Here is an 11,375-nt window from a genome sequence, read left to right as displayed (position 1 = left end):
GACAACAAAGTAGTAATTTGACAAAAAGTCATCACTAATGCATCTTACTCATTCTGGCGAGCAATATATTGTTTGGCAATGAGTTGACTTGTTCAGTCTATTCCTGAACAACAAGTTAATTCAATTTGTTCATGAAAGAGATTAGTTCAGTCTCCACTATTGTTCAGAATCGAAACACCAACGCATCAGTAAAGATCGTATCATAATGAAATTCTCTTCTAAAGCATTCAAATGTTGTTTGTGTTTTGAATCTTAACTGAATCACTGTTTTTCCATATCTTAAACTATTTGTTCAAAAAGAATAACAAAACAGTTCATGCCAATCGACAGACAAAACTTCAGAGTTGTGGTGATCTGTATTAAACTCTTCCATGAGCATGTGAAAAAAAAACTTTTATAAGAGTTTATAATATTTAAATTGAAGCAAAAGTAGTTTTTAAGATAAAAGAAATGGTTACACATTTTTTGAGGTGCTTTAATCATTTACATATTTTCAGTAATATACATCAAGGGGTAATGACATTTCTCTCATTAAAATGCATCCAGCAAAAACTTTGATGCCACATCATGCAAATTAAAATAATTCTATAGTGCACTCTCCCACATTACTAATGTGAATCACATCAGCATGATTCCATACAGCTAAAATTGTAAAGTGTTGTCATGCAATGTAATATATGAATGTAGCCTTGTCACCAGTCTCGCTCATGTGGTTCTCTGTAAGGTATGCCGAGGTGTTTGAAGACATCCATCTCGGTCGGTGTGTGTAAAGGAGTTCCCGCCACCAGCTTCACACCATGCTGCCGCACCACAGCACAGTTCAGCGAGTGCTCTGATAGGCTCATGTGTTTGGTCTTGGCCCATGCCCTCATTGATCTGTTGAAGTGGGCGGAGCCAGTGAAGTACAGAAGAGCACATGCAAATTCAGCATAGGGCACTACAATGATGTCTAAGCGCCTGTGGCGCTGTGAAGGGCCTGGAAGCCGGCAGATGCCCATGTATTTCTTCTGTTCACCATTCTCCTCATGGCTAACAAGGTCATCTGTCAGGAAACCTGAATGAGAAAATCATGAACATAATATAATAAGAAACAAAAGTTGCATAAACTTTGGGTTTATTCAATCATAAATTCAAATGACTCAAAATGTTTCTGTGATGCATCAGCATACCACTCTGATGGAGGAGGTGCAACACTTTGCTGAAAACCCCCTTGTGTGATTCTCCATCAGGGTGAGTGATGAGGACGTCCACATCTCCACACGTGCTCTTGCCCCTGCGGTATGAACCACACGCCATGACCAGCAGCTGTGTGTCCACACTGTGAACTGCCTCCTGCACCTGTCAAGTCACATCATTTACTTATGTCATTTACTTTGGTTTTTCTATAAATATGATATAATTACTACTTTAATGATAAGGATGCATTCATGTGACCAAATGTAATCGTAACAATTTTAATGGTGTTCTTTAGTCACTTGTATTCATAAAAATAAAAAAACTATTTTTATTAAAATTATTTCAAACAAGGCTCATATGACTTTGAAGACTGCAGGAAATTCAGCTTCGCATCACTAGAATAAATCATATTTTAAAATATAGTTCCATAGAAAACAGTTATTTTAAGTGTTAATAAAATTAGCATTTTCCTTATTGGCTAAATTAATGCTGCCTTGTGGAGCATAACTCAACATTTTCAAAAACACTTACCTTTTATATGTATATATACACGTGTGTGTGTGTGTGTGTGTGTGTGTATTTATTTTATTAATAAATTTGTGCCTCTCTGGCATCCTCTTTATTTAGAAAACCTGTGCATTTATGACTATAGCAGAATAAAATAAATGAAGTTCTGAAGTAAAAAAAACACTAATTCATACGTAGCATTTCATTAATTTAGAGCTGAAATGCTGAAGGTAATAAGTTTACAAGCTCTACATATCATCCCTGTCTAGCTAGGAAAGCACATGTTGCACTCATCTTCTTCATCTGCCCTTTTCATCTATCAGGTCTGTTAAGAGGAAAACAGTGGGACGTTCCAAGTAATAGCAAGAAAACAACTGGCTTGGGCCCAAGACTCTGTAAGGGAGCTCAGTGGCTTCTGACTTATGAAGCGCCAGCTTTCAAGAGCTCCCACTCTTCCTATGGGACGACCGACTCACTAACAATCTCTGTTATGTCCATCAGCTGACCAAAGAAGATTGACAGTTTTGCTGCCGCCAACACAAAATTATTTTCGTTTTTTGGATCGCTTGTCTTCTTGAAATTCAGTTTTATTATTTACTGCTGTGAAAATCAAGTAGATACATTCTTGTTCTTCACAACCGGATGGTGTTGTTATGGATGGTAAGAACAAAGAAAGCCCCTCAGTTTAATTGCTTGGTTATGGCTATTTTCTTTACTGCAGGCCATTAAAAAAAAAAAAAAAAAGGTCTGTACAAACCGTTTTCTCGATGGCATTTGCTTCACTTCTTGACATCCGCTCAAGGAGGTCATCGTAGTGCTTTAGTCCAATCCTTAGAGTGGGATTCAAAACCGCCTTAGTGCGAATATCCTCCAATGTGCGAAATCCCTTTGATAGTAAAAAGAAATCAAATCATCCGTTCAGACAGAATATTACGGTTGTTGCTTAATATTACTGAATATGTTCCACAAAGTTTAAAGCCTGCTGTAAATGTTCCGCACCACTAATAGCACCAAACATTATTGCAAAAAAAAAGTTTCCCAAACATTTCCCATCTTAGCTTGGAAGGAAGGTTAAAAAAGGGAGGGAAACCTGGCATAAGTTTGAATGTACAGAGCCTACTGATAAATTTCACTTCTGAGTATTTAGTTCTAAGAACTTGGAGGTGTTTTAGAAAAACAGGTAGCCCTGCACTACATTCACATTATTGGTTTCAGACGTTTCAATGTTTTTTCTGATTAGATCACAGGATCCGTTTTTTTGGCCATTTACAGAGTCAATGGCCAAAAGGAGCTGTTAGACTAAACTATTTCTCAAGACACCTATTTTAGTGTTTATCTTAATTTGTGTGCATCGTGCATTAATTGTTCCCTCATTTTTAGTCAAGTCGTGACCAAAATGTACCAATTCGTCATCTCGTTTTAGTTAATTAAAGAAATGGTTCACCCAAAAGTGAAAATTGTCATAATTTACTCACCCGCATGTTGTTCCAAATTTGTATGAGTTGCTTTCTTGTGTTGAACACAAAATAAGATATTTTGAAGAACCAAACATGTGTTGGTCCCCATTGATTTCCATAGTAGGGAAAGATATCCTTCAGATATATATATATATATATATATGTGTGTGTGTGTGTGTGTGTGTGTGTGTGTGTGTATCTTTCAAACAACAAGATGATGGGTGGACTACCCTTTACCCCTTTTAATTAATTGTAACATTGGTTCTATTTCAATTGTGGCCACACTGTATTAATTAACTCACTCGTTTTAGTTTAATTCTCATTTAATTTGTGGCCACAATATCTATTATTTTCCCCCTGCAATTCATGTGAGGGGCTCTGTATAGTTAAACAATTCATGCTGCAGTACAGTGGAAATTTTATTCATACAATATTAATCTTTTAAATTAAACAGTCTTACTTGTTGATACCACATCTGAGCAGTCTTGGCCCCAGCGCCCCAGATGTTTGTGAACATTTCGAGAACAGGCACCTCCTCCCCAATGTGATCCAGTTTACGCAAGTGGCCGCTTTCCATAATTTCCATGATCTTGTCTGCCATGCGTTTACCAATGCCTGGGATCTTACATGCTTCCTATAAAAAGATAGCGTAAAAAATTATTAAAGTATTTCTTTTTTAAATCACTGATGCATGCTTGAAACTAGTCATAATATACAAACCGCCTTGCAATGACAACCATATGTGTTCTACAAACAAGCACCTCGGTGAACCCCAAAAACTCTAGGGTCTCATATCTGTATCTGAACTGACCTCATATGAAGTGATGGGCTTGTGGTAGCTCTTGAGGGCGTTGATTGCTTTAGAGTAGCCCAGAGCTCTCCATTTATCGCCCGTGTGTGTATAGGCTTTGGCCAGCGGCTCCAGTTTGTCAGTAATATGCTTGTTATGGTTCTCCCCTTTAGTTGTGGATGGTTGGGAACAGACCCACTTCCCAGACAAAATGGGATACTCTGCCAGACTCGGAGTCGGGTTGCTTTCAGATGGGTGAACGCCGCTGATCAAGGCCTCCAGATCGTTCTGAGATACACCGTCTTCCTCATGGTGCTCCTCCTGAACCTCTGGCACCTGTGAGTCACATTAGAAGCACCGCATGAGGGGAAAAACAACTGATGGATCTTCCAGATGGAGACAATTACATCCAATTGCAACCTCTCTTACGGTCTCTGTGAGATTTTCAAGGATTTTCAAAGGATCCTGTGCTGCTGCTACATCTGGAACTTGGCTGACGGCGGTCTCATTTGACTCCTCAGCGTGACCAGCTGTGGGACTGAGGAGATGGTCATTTAGAGTTTTTATCTGTGCACGTTTGCATTGAATAAACAATTACAAATGTATTCAAGAGTCCAACAGGTTACCTCTCAGGAGGAAGAAGGCTGTAGTCTTCAGGGTCTAGTAAACTTTTCTCACTGATGCTGGCACTCAACCAAGTGCATTTGACCAGATGAACAGCAGAGGGCAGTCTTTCCACTTTCAAGAGTCTCAAAGCTCTCTTACAATCAACTGAATCATCAACAACCACATGTGTGCAGCTGGGAGAGAATGTGGAAACTACCTGTCCTCCATTCTGGGTGACCTGCCGATGGAATATCTCACACCTGGATTTCCCTATGCCAGTTGGAACGATGTATATTTCGGTTCCTTGGAAAACTGCTCCTAAGAAAAAGCAAAGACATTTAAAATACAGCCTCTAATACTATACATAATTGATTGGGCTGCATGCAGGAGATTGTGAGGTGGAGATCAATTCTAATATGACAAATAATACACTTTAATTCATTTTTTGTATAATAAAACTACATTGGAGTCAGCAGTTGAAATTGTTGCTGATATTAGAACAGAACTATCTACATTACACAAAATGTTTCCAATTAATTCTAATTAATACAATTTATTGATGGATTGATTGTATAATATTGATCATCTAATTGAAATAAACGAACCATAAAAGTACCTTCAAAATTAAAACATTTTTAAATAATAGCTCTACAAAATTATAAACCTCACATTAAAAAAAAAGACAAATCAAAATTATTACATAGATTTAAGAAATTGTGCTTTGTTTTAAACAAATAATATTGCTTTACATTTTCAAATGCGTCTCAGTCACAGAAATAAATCATGATAACATAAGTGGATCATAGAGAACAGTACAAACTAAAAAAAAAAAAAAGCAGTTCAAGACCCCTTTAAAAGCAACAACACTTCACTACTCAACCAGGAATACTATATTAAGTGCACCAGGAGGATCTAACTGAAAATACTGCATGCATTAAAATATGGTGATTTATTCTTTGAAATAGCCCTTGCTGTTTTACTCCAGTGTGTTTTAGAGATGTATGAACCTGTTACTGGTTCAGAAGGCGTCTTCTTGAGGGCAGGCGCGTCCTTCTGCTCAGTAGACCTGGCTCTCTTTACTTTAGGGAAGGCTTTCAGGATGCCATGACCCTCCATTCCGCTCAGGGAAAGGAGAGGAGCTTTAAAAACAAAATCACTGTCAACTCTAGGCTTCACATAGGCACAGAATACAAAAAATACAGAGATCTACAGCAGGCAGCGTCATAAGACTGTTCCAAATAAGGAAGCGACTGAACAGATCGTTACATTACAAAATATACTCAACATTATATATCTTTAAATGTTATATTAAAATGTATATTATAATAGCAACTTAGATTACTTAAAACATTACAGACTTACCTCTTCCAGCACCTTTTTTTATGAACAACTCACGAGTGTTTTTTTTAAACGGATCAACTTCCGGGTCATAGTCAGAAGGTCGCTGACGTTTTTCTTTCTTTTTTTTCTTTTTTATAAAACGATTAAAATTGTACATTATTATTTTAACTTATTTTCAATGCGTTGTTGTTTGTTATAACTGTTGTATATAAACTTGGTGAATCATTAAAAATACGAAACATATTGTTTGAGAAATAGCGGTTGCCTTGGCAACCTCTGGCGTGGGATTGTTTGAGGAAATGAACGTGTGAAGCATGGCTCTTCAACACTGGGCAGACACTCTCAGGAAAGCCAAGAAAACTGCTTTACTGTCTGATGGTGCGCTTATAACTTCTCTGTTGTTTTTAGATTAGTTCATTTGTATGTGTATTTATACTGGCAGTCGTGTAAATAGTCTTGCTAATAGGATTTATATGTCGTATGCTACACGCTAATAGCAACGGGATCTATGCGAAACATCATAAGATACCAGTTAAACAGATTGTTTATTTAGTTCAAAGCTTGAATCATGTTCGATGTACGCTTAAGTTTCAACTGAGAGCCACTTTCGTTTGCCTTTCTCTTTAGGGAAAAGGAAAGTTCATTATCTGTTTGAAGATGGCGATGAGATGGCTGAGGAGTATGACCTGAAAACAGATCAACTTGTCTGTAAGTCATTTCTAATTTCTAGGTTTACCTAACGTAACTTAAATGCGAATTCAGTTTTGTATTTTGAATTTATTTCATGCTTCTTTAACTCAGTACGAAAGTGGCGACATAAAAGCACTTTTGGAGGCCAGGGACAGTGGATAGTGGAAGCTGGAGAAACCAACCCAAACGGTGTTACCTCCGATTTAATAAAAGAGAGCAGTTCAAATGTAATGTTACTTTTTTTTTTACTTTCTGACACAATAGATGGTTATGGTCTGTTTATAATGATGCCTCTTTTTATGCACACAGCCATTGTTCATGCGTAAGGACACAAAGACCAGTTTCCAGTGGAGGATACGGAATATTTCTTACCCTGTAGAAGTCTACAGTGTATCAGCAGAGCCAGCGGAGAGATGTTGTGTCATCCGAACCTCAAACAAAAAGTTAGTTATTTAAAACTGATATAAATCATTGGAAAACCCCATTAGTGTTGATTGTGGTTTATGCATTTAGTGTTTTAGAATAACTTGTTTATTCGACTGGTTGAATTGGACATAGAATCACTTTTTTAAGGGGGCAGTTAAATGCCATCTAAGATGAATATGAGCTTGTTTCTTCATGGGAACAGATTTGGAGAAATGCATTACAAAAAAGCAATACATCACTTGCTCACCAATGGATCCTCTGCAGTGAATGGGTGCCATCAGAACGAGAGTCCAAACAGCTGATAAAAACATCCCAATAATATACAAGTAATGCACACGAATCCAGTCTGTCGATTAACATCTTGTGAAGCGAAAAGATGCATGTTTATAAGAAACAAATCCATTGTTGATACATTTTTAACTTGCTTCTGGCTAAAATATGAGTCCACAATCCATAATAATGCTTCCTCCAGTTAAAAAGTCATCTTGTTGTCGCTGTCTAAGTAGTCAAAAACAGTTGTAAACAAAAATTGTGGGTGGATGTGAGAGGACAACAAGGGGATGGGCTTTTTCACTGGAGGAAATGTTATTGCGGATTATGGACTCTATCATGGATTTTTGTCCATAATGGTTTAAAGTTAAAACATCTTAATGATAGATTTGTTTCATACAAACACGCAGCTTTTCACTTCACAAGATGTTTATGCATTGTTCTTAAAACTGGAGAAATACAATAAACATATAAAGTAAAATGAGTCTAAAAAGGCAACTTCTGCTTATAAATCGTCTTTGTTTTCATTCATACCAAATAAAACGTGTATTGATTAAATTGTTTAGTTGTAATAGCCCTACAGTAACCCTATAGGTGGCACTGTTGAGCTTGATGGAAGATAGATGGCCAGTCATAAAGAACATTCTCTCATTCTTCATCTCCTCATTTCTCAGGTACTATAAGAAGTTCAGTATTCCAGATCTCGACCGTTGCCAGCTGCCTTTGGAGAGCGCAGCTCTGAGTTTTACCCACGCCAACAACACTTTAATCATCAGCGTGAGTGAACTCTCACCGCTAGTCTCACTTAATCACTTTCTCTCAGCTCTTTCTGTAGTGTAAAGTATGTAGTCACAGTTTTTTTTCCACACGATGTAGAGGAACTTTCCCTTTTGCGTGGATCTGGGACCAGGTTGCCAAAGCCCTAATCCACACTAAGAGAGCACACAAATCTGGTCTCAGATCATCAAAAGGGCAACTATGCCGTCACTTTTTATTAGTTCACCTAAGTAGAGAAGGTTGGACTGAACTGCTCTCAACTCTGTCGTCTGCTTCAGTACTCAGCTGTTTCATCCAGCAATGGATTTTATATGGAGTTTCTCTCACTTTTGTTGTAGTACAAGAAGCCCAAGGAGATTTTAGAACTGGAACAGGAGCTGCTTGGGGAACTGAAGAAACTGAAGGGGACAAGTGAAGGAGATATTGACTGTAAAACTCAGTGAACTGCTGCAGATCCGGAGCCTTTGCATTGTTGTATTTTTCTGGCTGTTATTCTTGTTGTTTATGTGGATTTAAAGTCTCATATTGGCATGTTTCTGTCAGCCTTGTGTGTCCAACCAATTCACTTTCAATGTGTTTTTTTTTTTTTTTTTCAATTTAAAATTTCAAATGTTATGCTGATTGTTGTTTCACCTGCACAAGTGTTCCTTGAATAAATGAATAAATAATAAATGAAAAGGAAAAACTATATTATTTTTATTATTAAAATTTTGAAAAAGTTTGCTTTATTCCAACTATTCCCACACTATACATTAGCTAAGAAATAATAATCTAAAGACTTAATCATAAAATAATTATAACAGATGCATAGGAAATAAAAAATAACAATAATATGAAAGACATAGGAAATAATCTGCAAAAAATACATAAAAAGAAAAGAAAAGAGAACAATATAAAAATAAAATGATACAGTGCAATCCATAGCATGCAGCAAATGTACTTTCAGTGAATGTACAGCTAAAGAAAAAGAAAATTTATAAAATGACAACTTATGCATTTAGCAGTAATACAGTTGCATAATTATTGGATATTCATCATGAAATTTATATTACATGAAGGTCACTAACCTTGAGCATCAGTCTGCTGTAATCGCTGCCCTCGACTCATCCGTTTTCCTGAAGTGCATCGTGGGAAAATTAAACATTTCCTTCATCTTGGTTCCATGATTTTATCTGTATTCACCTCATGTTTATGTACAATGTTTGGCATGGACCACAGTGCTGTTGTTTGTGTTTCTACTGTAAATAGAATACTACAAACAAACTCTTTGTTGGTTTAAGGCAAAGACAACAATACCAAGTGAATATACTCTTTCTGACTCTGGTGTTTCTTTGCTTCTAGTTCCCACTCCACAGCTTTTGTGCCAAACCAAGAGACTGTATGCATGAAACAGGCACTAAACCACAAGTCATTCTCACCATTGTGTATAACAGCCTCGGAGGAGGATGTTTTCTGCCCTGGAATTCACCAGCCAGCTTTCAGGGCTGACACAGCAGTCTCTTGATCTGGTTTTTAACATGGAACAGGTCATATTTTAGAGTGACAAATGTGAAAAAATAAAAAATAAAACCCGATTAGACATGTTTTTAAGTAATAATATTTATTTTATTAAACCTTGCATTTTATTTAAGTAGTAAAAAATTTTCTGGGTCATTTTAGACATGTCATAGTAAAAAAAAAAAAAGCATATTGTTTAAAAAAAAAAGCATATTCTACTTTTGTAACGCTGGTTATTCAAAGTCTGTCATTTTTCCAAGATGTATGATGTTTTAATGTAAAATAAAATATTATTTAAAATAATTTTAGCCCCATATATCTGGGGTGTCCAAACCTGTTCCTGGAGGGCCACTGTCCCACAGAATTTTGCCCAAACCCTCATTAAACTCACCTAAAAACTCACTGTAGAAACTTCCAGGCAAGTGTGTTGGAGCTGGTTGGAGCTAAACTCTATATATTTTACCTCCAGGAGCAGGATTGGACACCCCATATATATTATAAATATATTTAATAGCTAAAAATAAGCCTGTCTGTGTGCATCATTTTGTTATATAAACTGACCAAGGTCAGTTTTCTGACTAAACATTCTACCCTAAATTAACATTGTAGAAGCAGTCGGAAATGAATACAAGTAAAAATTCAAGGGTTTTTAAAGCAGTAAACTCTGACATTCAACATCCCGTGATGCATCTTGGAGCCTAAATTCTGGCATCAGTCTTCTAGCTCTGTTGATGGTAGCAACTGCAAGGATATGCCCTTGATACGAGTTGTCAAAATGATTAAAAACATAATGACCATTGACCTGAATCGGAGCCTTTGCAGTGTGGTAACCTCTCATCGTAATGGCCTTGTATTGACCACAGAGAGACGGAAGCCATTGTGCATCATTACACTCGTGTGTTGACAAGCAGTGCTGCGAGCCAAACATCTGCACACACCATTGAAACCTTCTAGGAGCAGAGCAAGCATCCTGGCGCTGTCTTCACCCCTTCTCAAACTTCCCAAAGATGGTACGCTCCAGTTCACAGCAATATGAGATTCCAGATTCAACCAAAACCTAATATCTGGGGGAGATTTTTGGCCTGAGGTCCGTGAAAAAAAAAATGATATAGAAATGTCTTACATGGAAAGAATCAGATGTCTATTGCTTAACTGCTACCGAGAGGGATTCTTATAGTTCCTCCAGTCCTCTTTTATATTTTTTAGAAGTACTGCATTTTAGACAGACTGCTTGTTGACTGCTATCTGTAGGTCATTGGGTTCTAAACGAGGGATCTGTTGCTAATGCCGTTAGCATTTTGCAGTGAGCTCTTGATTTCTGATACTTTTTTAAAATCTGGGTGGTTGCATTGTTTTGTTTGGATGTCTGGTCCACATTATGGCTTACTCTGGTAAAGAAAGGCCTACATAGAAAGGCAGAGTGATCAGTCACAGTTAAAATTAAATTATGTGCAGTTAAATAAAGTGCTGCAGAAATGACTCCTTTAAACCCGGAAGTTAGCATTACCTAACTTAAAGTCAGTAGGCTTTTTGAAAGGGTTTTTTTTTTGGTTTAGATATCTAAATGTTTCCATCCTAAGGTTTGTTTTTAACACGAGCTCAAAATATGTTCACGATTCATTCTATGACTTAAAACATGTAAGTAATACTACGTGTCTTGAAAACAATTGTCTGATTGGGACTACAGAGGTTGTCTAGGATAATAAACATCATCATAAACATTTCTAATTAGGCACTGAACAGAATAACCATTAAAAGATGTCTTATTTGACCAGGCAGACCCATCTGTTCATGACCGGAATTCGTTTGAAATCTGCAAATCAGATTGCGTCTTACTA

At 37.0% G+C, this 11,375-nt stretch overlaps 2 protein-coding genes across 2 annotated transcripts; one reads left to right on the top strand and one right to left on the bottom strand.

Moving 5' to 3' along the window:
- Positions 1-454: 454 nt before the first annotated feature.
- Positions 455-5,962, bottom strand: poll (polymerase (DNA directed), lambda). The gene is made up of 9 exons (XM_052547045.1): positions 5,899-5,962; positions 5,544-5,675; positions 4,557-4,854; positions 4,360-4,468; positions 3,952-4,266; positions 3,601-3,774; positions 2,441-2,569; positions 1,170-1,338; positions 455-1,054 (listed from the first exon to the last, which is right to left on the bottom strand). Exons 2-9 carry the CDS (start codon positions 5,650-5,652, stop codon positions 693-695), a joined length of 1,665 nt encoding a protein of 554 aa, XP_052403005.1. The 5' UTR covers positions 5,653-5,675; positions 5,899-5,962; the 3' UTR covers positions 455-692.
- Positions 5,963-6,045: 83 nt separating this feature from the next.
- dpcd (deleted in primary ciliary dyskinesia homolog (mouse)) lies at positions 6,046-8,728 on the top strand. The gene is made up of 6 exons (XM_052547046.1): positions 6,046-6,255; positions 6,505-6,585; positions 6,679-6,794; positions 6,877-7,010; positions 7,938-8,040; positions 8,379-8,728. The coding sequence occupies exons 1-6, from the start codon at positions 6,192-6,194 to the stop codon at positions 8,481-8,483; spliced, it is 603 nt and encodes a 200-aa protein (XP_052403006.1). The 5' UTR covers positions 6,046-6,191; the 3' UTR covers positions 8,484-8,728.
- Positions 8,729-11,375: the final 2,647 nt, after the last annotated feature.

This window comes from Carassius gibelio, chromosome B1 (assembly GCF_023724105.1).
Source record: "Carassius gibelio isolate Cgi1373 ecotype wild population from Czech Republic chromosome B1, carGib1.2-hapl.c, whole genome shotgun sequence".
In the NCBI taxonomy this organism is placed as follows: domain Eukaryota; kingdom Metazoa; phylum Chordata; class Actinopteri; order Cypriniformes; family Cyprinidae; genus Carassius; species Carassius gibelio.
Note: the sequence above shows the minus strand (reverse complement) of the source record. Positions and strands in the feature narration are given on the sequence as shown.